The 16,857-nt window shown below is 46.6% G+C and overlaps 1 protein-coding gene across 1 annotated transcript in view; it reads right to left on the bottom strand.

Moving 5' to 3' along the window:
• Positions 1–358: 358 nt before the first annotated feature.
• PRKCH (protein kinase C eta) overlaps positions 359–16,857 on the bottom strand; it is a 204,805-nt gene continuing 188,306 nt past the window's right edge. Inside the window, exons 13-14 of the mRNA XM_037132418.2 lie at positions 3,013–3,156; positions 359–1,572 (exon numbers count right to left, since the gene is read on the bottom strand). Coding sequence (XP_036988313.2) covers positions 1,426–1,572; positions 3,013–3,156 — 291 coding nt within the window. The 3' untranslated portion in view covers positions 359–1,425. The remainder of the gene's footprint in view (positions 1,573–3,012; positions 3,157–16,857) is intronic.

Here is a 16,857-nt window from a genome sequence, read left to right as displayed (position 1 = left end):
GGCCACTGAACTTGCACTGTACTTTGTATAAATGAGAAATAAATATTATACCTAACTACACAGAGTTCAAGGGTTAGTCTGTTACAGCAATGCTTAGCAGTCATTACCGTGATTCAGAAGGAAAGTGTGGCTAGTGAGGGACAGGCTATGTTCATTTAAAGGATGCACAGAAGTTATGTCAACCTTTGCTCTCAGATTCGCTTTAAGTCAAAAATTCTATCCATGCTGCTCAAAGTTATTATTTTCATTGGATATCTCCTCTCCTAGTAGACAAATCCTTCTAGACAACAAAGTTTTTTTCTTCTTTGCTACAAAATGCTTTTATTTCAATCCAGACAATGTTCTGCAACTCAGTAGGTAGGTACATATTATACGGTCCTTCTTTAATAAATGTCCTGTTTACAAGCACTCTTTCTAATTATTAAAATGCTTATGGAACAAACATCACTGTCTCTTAAAATATAATTTAAATAAACTGCTAATGGGTAAGCCATAAGTCTGCTCACTGGCGTGAGTGGCGTGCGATTCTTCACTGAGGAGCCCAGAGCAGTAAGGACACGTTGCCCCGCGATGAGATTTCACGAGTCGGCAGGTAGCACCTCTAGTTCACCTGCTGCTTCTGTGGATAGTTGCTTCTGTGGCAGTGAGACTTGTTTGAGAAAGAGCTAAGTGCAGACAACAAGTGAGACATATGCAGTGTGGAGAGGCATCTCACAATGCAAACACCATTCAGGTAAATTGATGAACAGTACAGTGAAAGCTCGGTGAACGCAGACCTGTTTACACGATGCCACCGGGCCCTCAACCTCGTGGCACCATCTGTTGGGGCACTCAATAAATATCAAGGTTAAGGGTAAGAGAATAAACTGGAATGTTGTCTTCGTGCCCAACATCTGCTTTCAAGACTGGGCTTTAGGTTATGAATTTTTTGCATACTGCTTTCTATTTGGAAAGCCATCCATTTCCTTATCCTTAGATTCTTCATTAGCATTTGGCAACCTCTTGCTGGTATTAGGAGCTCATTGGCTTAAAGAAGAGCACAGACAGGTCCGTACAAAGTCTTGGTTTGTCACTTGAAGCAAAAAGCCTGTTTACCCCAGAATATTTTCTAGGATCTAGTTTATTCTTCACACCAACCGTCCTTTTGGTTCCTCTTAATATCCTGAGCCCGAAACAGCCAGGGAATCTCATAGCTGAACAGTCTATTTCTTCATGAAATCTCACGTCAGTGCCAGCTCCGTGCAAGGCTCCCTCAGGACTGGAAACAGCTGTCTTGAAGTTCCGTCTTCAGAGTCCACCCCCTTCTCCCTGACGTTCATGTTCTTGTTCTAAGGCTGATGCTGCGGAGTTTCCCCCTATGGACAATCCCTGGAAAATCTGGGTCCCCTTGTGATTCTCATGCCATCCCTCTTGTTCCCCATCGGGCTAAGGTTGTAATTCTGGAGACACGAAGGAAAAGTTTCTAAACTCATCCTGGTTAATCATAGGAAGATGTCCCTCATCAATTGGCGTTAAAACTGGCTCTTCTTTTATGAAATCAGGGTCAAAATTACTGACGTCTTCTCGGGATTTCTGTCAAAAGGAAACAAGCATCAGACTATGCACTGGAGACTCACCTCCACAGGGCTGAGCCCAGTGAGGTCAGAGAACTGCTCTGCCACTCGCTCTGTAGCATTATTTACAGTTATAACAATTATGATGAAACAGCATTTAATAGTGAACCTCCTGCATCGTGTATTATTATTATGGCATTTGGTAACCACCAATTCACTAACCCCGTGAAAATCTTGCTGAGTAAGGCCAGCCTGAGGCCGGGAGGCTGAGGAATTAGTCTGGTCACCTGAACCAGCCGGCTCACTCACCCTTTGCTCCCCGTTTGACCGAGGCGCCACTTCTCAGCGGGCCTTACTGAGAGGCGCACACGCTTGTATTTGTCAACAGAGGCTGAGTTCACAGTTGCCCCACTTCTGTTTGTACATAGGTCTACATGCTTGAAGAGATTTTTCTCGAAAGACTTCTCAAAAGCGCTAAGTTTAGGGAACAAACTGCCTCTTGCTTTACTCACTTGTGAGATTATGCCCAGCTGGCGAAGCTGCACTTGCCCAGAGAAGCTGGCAGGTGGATGTCCATTAGAAGCGGTGGCTTTACCTTTGGTGTCCAACCTAGCAGGCTATTGTAGATTAAGCCAGTTGTGTGTTTGGAAATGTTAGTATCTTACATCTTTAGAAGCTATGCTGAAAGATCATTTCTACTACTGTTAGACCTCACTTTTCTTACCTGAGTCCGTGATACTTTTCTCCCCACCTGAGGAAGCACTCCTCAGTCCCCTCACTCTCGATCTACTGCTAGCCCAGCGTTGCTTCCTTCCCAAACGTGGAGCTCTTGACCCACAGTTAAGGAAGAGCTTACTTCTCACACCGACAGCTGGACCACCCTCAGGAAGACCTCCCCACCCGGTGTGGGGAAATACCTTTCTGGTGCTCCCGGTATTTCTCCAGTCACAAGGGACTTCAGCTGTCCTGACTTGAGCTCTTTGTTGTAGTATGTGCTACACACCCAGGCTCTCCAAGCCATGGAGCAAGGCTAAGAGAGGTTAGTAGCATTTCACGCCACCTGTACTTCCCTGGGGGCTTGGGAATGGTGCCCTGACTAAGGAACACAGAGAAACTAGCTTAAGAATGATGACTTTCTCAGTTAGACAAACTCTTTTGGAGAAACCTGGAGAGTTTCAGTCTCCTTAGGTACCAGGAAACTGTAACTTAGGTTAAGGGAGAATGTGGCCAAGGCAAGCATGGTGGGAACTCCGTGAAGTGACCTGGGCATGCACAGCGGTGTGGCCTCAGGTGCGAGGAGCCCAGCCTCCCCTGAGGAGAGGCTGCCCTGCCGAGTGTCAGGCTGAACTTCCGGTTCATTTATTCCTCAGGGAACCATCCAGTTGCTCGACAGACTGTACTGGAACACTATGACATTTAAGAAAGAGGAAAGTCTACCACGATGGTCTTGGACACTTACGATTCGGGGTCTGAAAGGTGGTTCAAGTTGGCGGTGGTTCAGCTGGGCCCAGTCTATTTCCTTAAAGAAAGGATGTCTTAAGATGGCGTGCTCACCGCCCTGAGTCAGGCTGCCCAAGCGCATGGTAGGGTTCTTGGTCATGAACTGAGAAAGAGGGGGAGAAAGGGTGTCAATCATTCGGTCATATACGACAAGTACATCACCAGGTGGTGCGCATCAGCGCTAGCAGAGGGGTCTGTGCGAGGCCTCCGGCTGATCTTGCTTAACTAGCTGAATTGTCCATCACGGGCAGCACAGCCGTGAATCACCCCTTACAACACAATTGCCTGTGTTTTTACGGCCTTCCCCACTTCCACTTCAGATGTGGCCGCTAAAATGAAGCTGGAGGGTCCAGTTCTGTTTTCTGTAAATACCATGTCTTTTTCTTTCCTCTTTGAAGAAGAGAAACTCTTTATAAAATAGTGAGCCTTTCTCCAGCTCGGCAGTTGTAGACAGGCTGCAACTCATGCATGGGGCTACTTTTAGGAACAGCTGTCCCATTTTTCTGACAGACCGGACTAGCTGGCCGGCAGGCCCAGCCTCTGACGAGACCGCAGGGGGAAGAGTGAGAGCCATGGTTTGGAGGATCTCTGTGAAGAAGCCACAAGGGTGAAAAATGCTCTGTGTTCTGGCTCTAGGATAAACGAAGTCGGCCGCTTTTCTTTATGCAACAAAGACATAGTTTTAAATGAAAAGTTTTTTTTTCCAAGATGCTCCCTTCTGCCCTGTCCATCCATTATGAAGTGTTTAATGGCTGAGAATCTTGCTACATGGGCCAAAAACTGAAGCAAGCATTGCAACACATTCAAGCAATGAGGGTGTATAAATCTTCTGCATTTAGATCAGCTGGGAAATTTCCTTGGGCTGGGGCTCCTATCAAGATGTTTTGGGTTAAATCTACTTTCACAAAATGGCCTATAAAAGGTGTTTTGATCATGTGCCGACCAAGGACTATGTGGCCTAATTCACTTTTCCTGGCCAGAATGTGATTTTGGATTTCAAAAACACTGATGCTAATTTAATTTCCCATTTTTAGAAGAAAATTGCCTTGGATAATATGTTTTGCTTTTGGTTTTAAAGTTAAATCAAGTTATCTTTGAACAACTTCATGACAACTGACGACAGGCCCCGAGCGCCCCTGTCGAAGTTTGATTTACGAATACAGGACAGAAATAATTCTGTGTTCAGAGACTGCTGTGGAGCGGTTTTCTAGAGTGAGTAAAAAGGCAATCCTGGGAAAGGCACGGACATGGAAAGCTGGTATCCGAGGTGGCTCTCCCACCACGCCAGATGCCCACAGCTGCGAAGCTGCCGCTGTCGCTTCAGCTGAAAATGATCATACGGAGGAAAGAGGGGGCAGCAGAAACCCCCACACACATCTGACAGGAGGGGCCTCAGAATATGCTGACAAGGCCTCAGCGGGAACCAATGGGAAAAAAAGTGAAGACACGCATGGGGTGTAACGCCTCTCCCCACTCCTCGTGACAAGCATGGAAGGCCACAGGTGGTGCTGGACTGGAAGCGGAACTTTGAGGTCCAATCTGAGCAGTGAGCCCTCCAGGCACGTACAGGGGTCAGCATGGGTTTAGGAAACGTGCATCTTATAACTAACTCAGTCCTGTGAGAGCTGCAAGTTCATGCTGCTTGGGCTCTCCCTAGATATTGGGAGTATTAATATCGCCAACCCAGAAAGGGAAGGGAAAATATACGAAAGCAACAGGAAGATTCTCTCCTTAGGAAAGTCGGTGGGATACAATCCCTAATGGAAGATCAGTGTCTATTCTAAGAGCTAATTACCATATTTTGCTATGAATAATGTGAACTTTTTGCATAATTTTTTTGGGGGAAAATAAGGATGCACATTGTACGTGGGTATAATGATTATATACCATGGGTATAATAATCCATGTGTATAATGCACACAAAACTTGGGTGCCCATTATACACAGCAAAATATGGTAACAAAATACTGTGCTTCCAAAAACTCAACATACAAGAATGGGAGAACAGATCCAGGTGGGTTGTGGGAAATTCCCAGGCCTGCCAATGATGCTAGCAGAGGATAGCTTGTGAATGTGTGGGTACAACCTGTTCCTCTGGGCAAGGGGAACAGTACACGGCTCTCGATGCCAGGGTGGCAGAAACGCCAATGTCCAAGAGACTTGGCCCATTCTTCCCTGCCCCAGCGCCGAGGCCAAGCTTCCACGGGGCACTGGGGAAAGGTACTGCCGAAGGAAAACTGGGCCAGATCCCGGCTGCTCCTCCTCTAAACACGGCATCCCTCCAAAGGGAGACAGGTAGAGTAACCCTTTCACTAGGTTGATACTTTCCCAGTTCTGATAAATCCTTTTGAGTAAGCAAGCAGTACAGTGTTGACTTTTAACGTCTTGTTGTAAATAAGCCCTTAGGTACAACCATCCTCCACTTAAAATTTAATGTGGTTCAACTTACAAAAGTTTACAAGTGTTTACTGTAGGCGGGACAGTGCATGGGGCCTCGTGTAGACACAAAGATGACAAGGACAGTAGGGGGTGGCGTGAGGATGAAGGAGTTCATCAAGAGAAGAGGCAGAGGCAAGCACACTTCATCCACAACACACAGTGGATGAAATGGGGGGGGCAAAGTGCTGGGGGAGCTGTGAAGAGGGACTCGGCGGACCGCACTGGTGCAGACAAGGCAAGCAGTGGCCTCACAGGAGAGGTGGCGCTGGACTGAGATGAGGCAAGTGCCCAGAACGGACATAGGCACCACTGTCTTCCTCCTTCATGCCTCACACAGCACAGATGCACAGACGGCTGCAGCAGCCTGCTATGTGGGTGGAGAAGTGTGCAGCCTGGTGTGGTTGGCACGCGGGGATGGTTGAAGAACCAGGGGCAGCCTGTAGGATCCATCAAACGTGTATGAAGAGGTGAGGGGCAAGAGCTGCGCTGTGACTCGGGAGATGACTCTAGCCCAGGGTGATGAACATGGCCCGAATGGAGAGGTCGGGCACTGGTGGGGGGTGAACGGTGGAGGAGGTTGAGACAAAAGCTGAAAAGAGATGATAGCTTCAGGATCTGAAAGTGTCCGGTTCATGGGAAGGAAAAACTGGGCAGAAGGCCCACGGGGCCCGTGGAAGAAGAACAAATACAATCCACGTGGCAGGGAGCTGGGTGAAGGGAGCGAGGGAGTTCAAGGTCACAGGGGCTGTCCTTATGGGCCAGCTGACAGAGCTCTGGTGTAGGGTAACAGAAATAGGTAATGAGAGGAGCAACAGAGTAACTATGGTGGGTAGTATTAATATTAACAGAGGTAGTAGCAGTAGTAACAGCATTTCATCAGAGACACGAAACAAAAACATCTCACATTTCTTAAGACCCGTAGTGTGCAGCGCTGGGAGGCTGACGAGCTCAGCTTCGGATTTCAGGGGCACGTGGAGATGACTGGCTGTGCAAACCCGGGTGCGGCCCAGGCCTAGCGCTCTAACTCTGAGGTGTCGACATTTGACGAGAGGGCAAGAGGAGCTGAGACTGGAAGGGCAGGCGAGATTACAGAGAGGGAGAGGGGGCCTGAAACTGAGACCAGCCCGAGGCCTCGGACATCGCGTTTGGCCTGTAGAGTGTGTTTTAAAATACTTTTAATTACTTGCCAAACATTTAAAAACTAGGAAATGTCTCATCACATAAAAGTCAAGTTTTTCACTTTCTCTTGGAAAAGGGGATATTCTGGAACACTAAGACCTCTATTTCTTCTTGATAAAAATGGCCCGGAATGGAATAGAGGTGTCCTCTTTAGAGGGGACAGCCGAGCCCTGGCCGGCCACACGTCCCGCCGCAGCTGGCTGGCTTTTCTCACTGACTCTGTGTGGCTCCTGTGCCCTGACGTGGAGTGAGAGGCAAGCCAGGGTGGCAGTGGGAGGGCCTCCTGAAGAAGAGGAGACCGAGAACCTGAGACAGACACCAGGACAGGGACCGTGTCCCCCTCCCGAAGATGCACAGGTGGGGACTTAAGAGGACCGGCACCATCAGTCCCCTGAAGTCTTCCTCAGGATCACTGTGGCAGGGGTGTGCAGGGCTGGGGAGCGAGGAGCTTGCTGCCCCGGGCCAGGCACAGGGCTCCACCTCAACAGCTGTTCCTGTCCCTGGGAAGGGTAATGACATAATCCTTTTACAGAAAACTTTATTTGCTTGTGTCCCTGATGGGACCTAAATGGCAAGCAAGTTAACAATGTTTGAGCAATCACTCGTCTGCGTCTAAGGTCACACTTAAACTTGGCCTCACCTCAGCCGACCTTCCTGACTGCGGTCCAAAGGAGAAAGTCAGCCAAGGAGGAAAATAAAGTGACCTCATGAAAGATTCTGGTCACATTTACTGAAGGAGGCAGAATGTTTTCTAGGGTCAGTAAGCGTTTTATAAACTGTGAAGAGTGAGGAGGCCGGGGTGGAAAATCTGATTCCACCGGAGTGCAAGCCTCAAGCTGCCTGCGAGCAGGGGGAGGAGAGGGAAAATGCAGGGATGCATCTGCGCACTCCCCCTCCGTGGCATGCCCCTCAGCCCTCCTTTAGGTGGGATTTAACCAGAGGTTGCAGCAGGAATCAGAGGCACACGCAGCCTGAGAATGAGGAACCTGACAGATCCTTCAAAAAAGCAGTCAGCCAGGCCTTCCCGAAGGAAGTTCTACAGTAAAATGTGGGTTTTAGGCAAGGTTTATAGAGACTGTCCTGGGAAGCCTACTGCAGACAAGGAAAGACAGATAAAAAATAAGAGCCCTCTGGGCGCCGCGCTCAGCTGGTTGGGCTCTGCCGTCCCACGGTCTGTGTTTCCTTGCCCGGTCTGTTGCCGATGAGCTGTGTGACCTTGTATAAATTTCTCTGGGCCTCAGACTCCCCAGCTCTAAAACGGAGATTTTTTTTCTGTACTTCAGAAGGTTGCTATGACAAGTAAATGAGATAACCAGTGTAAAATGCCCGTCCCACAAGAAGCCCGTGATTGATTTTCGTATCTGTAGGCATCGTGCTAAGCCAGTTGTAAGTCCATCCTGTTCTACCCAAAGAGACTAAAACCTGAGGTTGGCCTTGACCCCAGGCTCACTTCCCCCACTTTGCAGCCAGTAGAGACAGAACGAGGCCCGTTTCTGCTTTCACAGCCCTGGACTCCAACAGCTGGGTGGTAGTCATGGTCTCTGGAAAACCCTTCTTCTGAAAGTACAGGTTTCTAAAGACAATCTTCAACCAAGGAGACGAGGTCTCAACGTGCAGTTGTATCCGCTTTAACAGAAGGGAGGCAACGAACGTGGGAGGAAGCGTGCAGTGCAGCAGCGTCTTTGCAAACTGGGTGTCGGGCGCAGCACGCCCGTGTCTCAGGGGCTCTGCTGCTATGGCGAGGCCCTGGTTCTGAGCTGCTGCATGTTCCACAGCACAGAGTTTAAACTAACCATGTGTAATAATAATGTATGCAGGCAACAGGATCCAAGTCTGCTTTGAAACTCTTTAAAATGTAGGCAATGGCTAAAAGTGTTTTTTCCTCTTCCAAAATCTGTTTGATTTCAGAGGAAGAGGACTAGTTATGTAAATACAGCAATCAATCTAATAAGATCTTCTTTCGGGACGGAGAACACACTGTATTTTCTAATTGTTGGATTTGGCTGTTGGGCAAACAAAATGACCTTCTCCTTTCATTCAATTTCAGACAAAAGAGCAGAGAGAGTTGGTGAGCCAGGAGGGAAGGGAACTGTGCCACAGGACATTCCCATCAATATTCCCCAGACGCTACAGAACAGGAGGAAGGCACTGCATGGCTCTACGGAGAGTCCTGGGGAAGGACAGCCGAGAAAGGGCACAGGACACAGAGCAGAGCGTGGTTTGTGGCTGTGATGGCCAACCTCAACATGGGCGTACAACACGAGGGTGACCGAATGCATGCTTGTGTGTACATGTTGCAGCCACACGTGTCTGTCTTTTGCCACTGTCACAGGTAGTCTGACCTAGTTACGAGGATCGGTCACCAACCTTTTCCTTTCACTCCCCTTCACGTATAGACACAAGAATGACCTGTGCCAGCAGCACCACCAGCCCGGAGCTGTGGTAAGAGGGACAAGGGTAGGCACGTGAGTTAGCTGACAGCGTGGGAGGAGAGATACCAGGGCTTTGACTTGGTGCTGGTAAGTCACTCTTCCATAGGGGAAGGCAGAGACACGCGTGTCAACCTAAAGTGAGGCTGACAGCAAACCCCCAGGGGCGGGATGGAGCCTGGGGAGGGAGAGGACACTTAGTGGATTTTTAAAATAGCTCTGAGGAAAGAGGACTGTAATCTTCCCCAGGACAGGTCGTTACACGGAACAGTGTTGCTATGGAATAGTGGCGGAGCAATAGCAGGAGCACCGCTCCAGCTCGTTCAGACCATGGAACGCCCAAGGCCCACAGCTGCGGCAGAGCGCCCCGCCACTCTCAGGGCGCACAGGGTTCCGACGCGGCTGGTCTGGGCAGGGAGCAGCCGTTGGAGCAGGAAAAGGAATGGTGGTGTTTTTATTTATTTTTTATTTTTCAATTACAGTTGACATACAATATGATGAGTTTCAGGAATCCAACATTGCAATTGGACATTTATACATCCTTACAAAGCCCTGACGAGTCTAGTGCCCACCTGACACTGTGCACAGTTGCTTCGGTACAGGGCTGGGCATGGGAAGGTGGACAGTTGTGAGCACATGGAAGTTTATTCTTGTGCTATTATTTATCAATTATTTTAATATTTTCCATACAAATAACAGTAAACCTATGTTTGCCTATCCATATTATTCACCATATTCCTTATGCCATACTCTACATCCCCGTGACTATTTTGTAACTGACAACTTGTACTTCTTAATCCCTTCACCTTTTTCAGCCAGACCCCCATGTACTTCCCGTCTGGTAACCATCAATTTCTTCTGGGTTTATTTATTAAGTTCCACATATAAGTGAAATCATATGGTATTTATCTTTCTCTGACTTATTTCACTTAGCATAATACCATCTAGGTCCACCCGTGTTGTCACAAATGGCAAGATTTCATTCTTTTTTTTTTTATGGCTGAATGACATTCTATTGCATGTATGTAAGGTATCTTCTTTATCCATTTGTCTTTTGAATGGAGCATTTGATCCATTCACATTTAAAGAAATTATTTATAGGAATGTCGTTATTGCTATTTTATTAAGTATTTTGATTGTTTTTGTGTTCTCTGTTCATTTATTAACTTGCTCTTGTCTCTTGATGACTTTCTGTACTACTGTGTTTGGATTCCTTTCTCTTTATTCCTTGTATAAAATCTTATAGATTTTTGGTTTGTGGTTACCATGTGCTTCATATATATCAAACTGTTTATAGCAGTCTATTTTAAGTCGATGGCTGCTTAACTTTGACCATATTCTAAAATGACTACCATTTTTACTTAACCCCTCCATGTGTGTTATTATTCTGTACTTTTGTGTGTTTGTGCGCATCCCTTAATTGACTGTGGTGATCACACATTATCTTCCTACCTTTGCCTTTTAACCTTTGTACTAGCTTTACAGTTGGCCGAACCACTGCTTTTGTTAAGTGATTGCTTTTGTCAGTGAGCATTTCACCCACAATTTCTTACTCATATTTTTAATCTTTTCTATGTAAAGAAGTTCTAGTAATACTGGTTTAGTGGTGGTGATGAATTCCTTTAGCTTTTTCTTGTCTTGGAAGTTCTTTATCTCTCTTTATACTCTAAAGGATAGCCTTGCTGGGTAGATTAACCTTGGCTGCAGGTCTTTGCTTTTCATCACTTTATTTCATGACACTCCTTTCTGGCCTTTCTGGTTTCTATTGAAAAGTCAGCTGATAGTCTTATTTAAGGGACTTCCCTCACAGATAACTTTTTTTCTTGCTACTTTTTAAAGTTTTGCTCTATCTTTAACTCTTGGTAATTTGATTGTGTTGTGTTTTGGTGTGCACCTCTTCAGGTTCATCTTGTTTGGGACTCTGTGCTTTCTGGACTTATATGTCATTGCTTTAACCAGGCAAAGGAAGTTTTCAGTTATTTCTTAAATAGGTTTTCAATCCCTTGCTCTCTCTCCTCCTCCCGGTATCCCCAGAATGCAAGTGTTGCTATGCTTGATGTTATCCCGGAGGTCCCTTAAACTATCTTTTTTAAAATTCTTTTTTCTGTTTGCTGTTCTGATTGGGTGTTTTCCACCACCATGTCTTCCAGGTGGCTGATTCCGGCCTCTGCTTCATCTAATCTGATATTGATTTCCTCTAGTGTATTTTGTATTTTAGTTATTATAGTGTTCATTTCTAACTCACTCTACTTTACGGTTTCTATCTTTTTGCTGAGGTTCTCGCTGAGTTCATCTGTTATTCCCTTACGTTCATTGCTCATCCATATAACCTGTGTTTTGAACTCTGTACCTCGTAGATGGCTTGTCTCCATTTTATTTAGTTCATTTTTCCAGAAATTTTGTCCTGTTCTTTCATTTGGGACATGTTTGTCTCATTTTGGCTGACTCCCTGTGTTTGTTTCTGTATATTAGATCTGCTACATCTCCTCATCTTAACAGTGTGGCCGTATGTCGTATGTGTTCTGGGAGGTTCAGTGGCACAGTCTCCCAGGTGACCTGAGCTGGGTGTCCTTTGTGTGGGTTGGTGTGCCCGGCTGTTGTACTGGACCTTGACTGCTGTTTGATGTTAGTGGGAAGGACTGACCCTCAGGCTGACTGGCTGTGAGGACTGACCATGCGTCCAGCTGTCAGTTGTTGTGGGGGGGGGGGCGCTAACCCCACAGTGCAGGAGTCACCTTGGCAGGGCTCTGGCACCCGCCAAGTCTGCCTTTCAGGGGTGTCATCTGTGGAACTGGTTGGGTGGTACTCTGCTGTGATTTGAATCTGGCCACCAGCTATGTTGGTTCTAGAACCTCTTAGAAAAGGTTCCAGGGTAGGCCAAGGTCAGCCACTGTTTGTGCCTGGCTTAAGGCCACCTGATAGGAGGTACATAGTGATATGTGGTTTGTTTCTGCTTGTCCTGGGCTTAGAGGTGCTTGGGAGAGCCCTGGCTGGTGTGACTCAGTGGAGTGGGTGCCTGCTTGAGAACCAGGGGTGCACAGGTTCGGTTCCCAGTTGGGGCACATGCCTGGGTTGCAGGCAAGTTCCCCCGTTGGGGGTGCACAAGAGGCAACCATACATTAATGTTTCTCTTCCTCTCTCTCTCTAAAAACATATGAATAAAAAAAAATGTTAAAGGTACTTGGGAGAGACTATGTTGTGAATTGAGGCTGGCGACTACTAGTGCCAGGATCAGGACCCTTCAGGGGGTACCACTATGCGAGCTATTATTTGTGGCCACTTAGTTGAAGTTAATTTTCCAAGCCAACACTGGCCACAGCTTATGGCAGGTTTGGAGCTACCTAGTAGGAGTTACAAGTGGTTATTAGTCTCAATTTGCATTGTACCAGGGTTGGGGCTTCTTTTTTTTTTTTAATTTATTTATTTATTTATTTTTCGAGAGAGGGGAAGGGAAGGAGAAAGAGAGGGAGAGAATATCAATGTATGGTTGCCTCTCATGCATCCCCTGCTGGGAACTGGCCTGCAACCCAGGCATGTGCCCTGACTGGGAATTGAACCGCGATACTCTGGTTCGCAGGCCCGCGCTCAATCCACTGAGCTACGCCAGCCAGGGCGGGTTGGGGCTTCTTAGCAAGAGATACAAAGCACACTGAAGCCAGCTACTGTTTGTTAGGAAAGTCTGCAGCATGATCTGGGGCAGCCTGCCTGTGTGGAAAAGCCACTGGAAATGCCTTAGGAGATGTGTGAGCTGTGTGGGGCAGGGTCTCAGGGAATCAGCGTGGTGAACTTGTTAGCCAGGTTAATGGAGATCAGAGATTTGGCAGCCAACTGCACCTGCTGTATGGGCGGGGGAGGACTCAACAAAGAAACAATGGTGCCTGCCAGGGCTCCCGTCCCGGGGGAGAGCTGTCCTGACACCGGTCAGTTCGGCTTCTCCCTCTATGTTTCTGGCACTTTTTGATCTGCAGCCCCTGGGCTGGAGCTTAGAGCAAGTACTGGATTGGCCAAAAAGTCCATTCAGTTTTTTTTTTGGGGGGGGTAAAATGACATTTTTCATTTTCACCAATAACTTTATTGATTTGGATATTTTGAGTATGTTGGCTATCTCCTGCTTTTGGCTTCTAAGTGGGTAGAGGACAGGGGTGCTGCTAAACATCTTTCAATGCATAAGACAGCTCCACAGCAAAGAATTATTTGGCCAAAATGTCAATAGTACCAAGAAACTTTGCAAACCACTTTTGACATGTTTGATCAGTCACAGAACCTTCTCCATACACTGCACAAAACTTTTATTTGTTGCAGTTTCATTTTTACCTTTCTTGAAATAATAAAGCACAATACTCAGAAAATGTTACATACCTTTTTCCATCTTTCATATTAAATGGCTGCAAAAAAATTCACCGATCTTGATAAGGCTTAAAAAAAAATGCACGCTGATATGAGCTGTCACAATACAATCTAACAAAATTGTTTTGAATGAAATCAAAGACAACTAAACACTACTAGAGCCACTGTACAGAAAAAATTAAATGAGCCTTTTGACCAACCCAGTAACTCTGTGAGCCAGTGTCTCAGAAGGAATGCCTAGGCCCTGGCTGGTGTGGCTCAGTAGACTGAGCACCAGCCTGTGAACTGAAAGGTCACTGGTTCGATTCCCAGTCAGGACACATGCCTGGGTTGTGGGCCAGGTCCCCAGTTGGGGGCGTGTGAGAGGCCACTGATTATTTCTCTTGCACATCGATGTTTCCCTCTCTTTCTCCCTCCCTTCCCCTCTTTCTAAAAATAAATAAATAAAATCTTTAAAAAAATAAAAATGTTATCATCAGCCCAGTAAATGTTTATTAAAAAACAAAAACCAAACAAACAAAAGGAATGCCCAGGACTCCAGAAGCCCTCCGTGTCACGCAAACACAATCCCCACTAGTTTCCACAGCCGATGCTATGTGGACTCCTCTGCCCCGCACTGTTGCCCCAGGCTGGGGAGTCTGGTGTGGCACTGGGAACCCTCGCTCCTTAGGGGGGACCTCCGCAGCCTGGATAACCCTCCCAGCTCTCAACCGCCACACCGTGAGCGTGGGACCTGCCTGCTCTGCACTCTGCTCCTCCTACCAGTCACACTGTCGCTTATTTGTATTCTTAGTTCTAGGACTTCTATTCAGCTAGTCTTCCGGGGATTCTTCATGATGTGTGTTCTGTAACTTAACTGTAATTTCAATGTGTGGGAGGAGGTTAAGCACAGCATTTACCTACTCTGCCATCTTGACCAGAAGTCCAATATTACACCACCCCTCTTGTTAAAGGGTCTTACAGTAACTTTCTTTCGGATTCTCCCCAAAACAGTGCTTGAAAAATCAGCTCTAATGGCCCAGAGTTGGATTCTATGCATTACTCCAGTTTAAGTTTTCCCTCCACTTCCTCCGCCTCCTCCAGGCTGACTACTGTGGTTGCTCCCTTGAGCATTCCAACCTCTACCAGGAGGGGAGTAGGAAACAGAGGCTCAAACTCAGTTCTGCTCTGATCAACTGCCTGGTGACAGGTGTAGGACAGATGTGGCAAAAAGAAGATCTTTGGGGTTCCCTCTGTGTTAACAGAGGCAAACAGAACTCCTGTAGACAATGCACAGATGATGAAATCTGGTATGTGTGACGATGGATAAACTCACACACGTACACACACACTTTAATTTCTATAAAGCTTAGGAACAAAAGCGCTCTATAATCTCCTTCTGATGCTAAGTTTACAATGCCTCCCGAACTGACGAAGGTGACTCAGAAGAACGTACCAAACTCCTTCCACCAACCTGGCCACCTGTGTGAGCTCAGAGGCCAGGGCATTAGCTTCACCTGAGTCAGCGCTGAGCCTCATGATTTTTTCCAGGAGATGATTTAGCACAAAGGAACACTCACCTCAGCAGCCCTCGCCTTCCCAAGTGCGCTGCAGGCAAAACTCAGTGCAACCACAGAAGCTCTAAGAAAACTATACATTTTCTTCTGTCATGATTATTAGCTCTTTGGGATGATTTGGTGCCAGTTTAGGAAACTTAGTCAATAGAAGTCATTTATTCCAAAACCAAGTAAAAAACCATAAAAATATCATCTTTAAGGTCAGAAATCTGGGAAGCCTATATCTGTTTTTTACACAAGTATATATCCCTTTTCTGTGTTAATTTTGTAGGTGTTGTGAGCCTTTATAATCTACGCTGTAAGAGTGGGGGTGGGGACTGTTTGCTTTCACAGCATGCACACGCGAGCATTTAACACCTATTGCATGTTTAAAGGGAAGATGAGAGACAAAAGGGGAAGCAAGGAAAGTAGCCTACTGCATTTTTGGAAGCACATACCATCGTTATTTTTCAGTGTAAGGCTCACTGGTTAATGAGTTGAGAAATTTTTTCAAGTAGAAGTCCTGGGCTGAAAATTGTGTGAACTGCTCCTCCTAATTCTGGGTCCCCAGGAGAGTGTTCTCAGAGGCAAGTGCCCGCCCCTTGCCCATGTCTACATGAAATGTTTGGACACTCATGTCCGAAGAACTCAAAAGTCCACTATCAGGGGGTGGCAGCAGAGGTGATGGTGGGTAGGGCCAGGGTAAGAAAGTCATATTGGGTTAGGAGTCATGCTGGGCAAGACACTGGTGCCCTTCCTGTCCCACCACTTTCTGTGGAATGCTGGGCAAGAGCACCCCTCACCCTGAATTCATGGCATTCACTGACACTGTCATACCCTACAATGCCCTGAAGCCTTTATATCTCTATGGTAATGTTATTTACTATAAATGGTTATCCAAATAGTTCCTACAGTACAGATATGGAATAATACTTTTCATTTAAAAAGGTAGGGAGGAATTCAGAAAGCATTTTGTTTTTTTAAGGAAAAATATAAAAGGCCAAGCAAAATACTCAGCAGACACCAATTTCAGCCCTGACCTCATGTTCCAAAGAAAAGATCAGGAGTTTCGGGAAGCCAATTAGGGTGACCCGTTACAGAGAGGTGGTGGTGAGAGCGGACATGAAGGGCTGGCTGGGAGACCTCGGCCCTCCTGCCTCTCAGTGGGAAAGGCAGACGCAGCCCAGCAGAGCAAAATCGCACAGGGTCGCGAGGGCAGCAGCTTGGGACCACGTGCACCGGCGAGAGCGCTCCTCTGTTCCCATTTATCCGTTAGAAATCCTTCTTTGGGGTACACTTAGGTACCCAACTTGGGGGTTGAAGGGACACCTCTTGAGAAGGTACGGAGGCTGTTCATGGGTGGTAAAAAAAAATAAGTATGCTGAAACCACTGATTAATTTTGTCTGCAGCATAAAAATGAAGAGGGCGATAGAGACGCCCAGGCCAGGGCCTGGAGACTCTCTTACTGGGAATCAAAGATGTAGCCGGGTCCATTGTTACTGAAATACTTCACAATAAATTCAAAATGAAACTTAAAAATGACGTACACAGATCTATGGCTTACATCATTTTTCCTCTTTATATATATTTGCATTGTTAAACTATCTCATTTCATACATGAAGGCAAAGTTCATTGTCCTACACAGTCTACTCATGCACACATGAGTACGTACTCTGATTCCTATGCTCATTTTCAAAAATTCACCATTTATGGACATTTTCAAACACGTTAGTACATGTCCATCACCCAGTCGTGACAATTACTGACACATGCCCAGTCTTGTTTAATCTGTTCCTCTCTGCCACCCCTGGACTATTTTGGAAAAACCCCAGGTGTTTCAACTGTGACTACTTCAGTCTATTAGATCCAGAGT

The sequence above is a fragment of the Artibeus jamaicensis genome, unplaced genomic scaffold, assembly GCF_021234435.1.
Source record: "Artibeus jamaicensis isolate MK-2021 breed Jamaican fruit bat unplaced genomic scaffold, CSHL_Jam_final contig_851, whole genome shotgun sequence".
In the NCBI taxonomy this organism is placed as follows: domain Eukaryota; kingdom Metazoa; phylum Chordata; class Mammalia; order Chiroptera; family Phyllostomidae; genus Artibeus; species Artibeus jamaicensis.
This window is presented reverse-complemented; position numbering and strand designations above follow the sequence as displayed.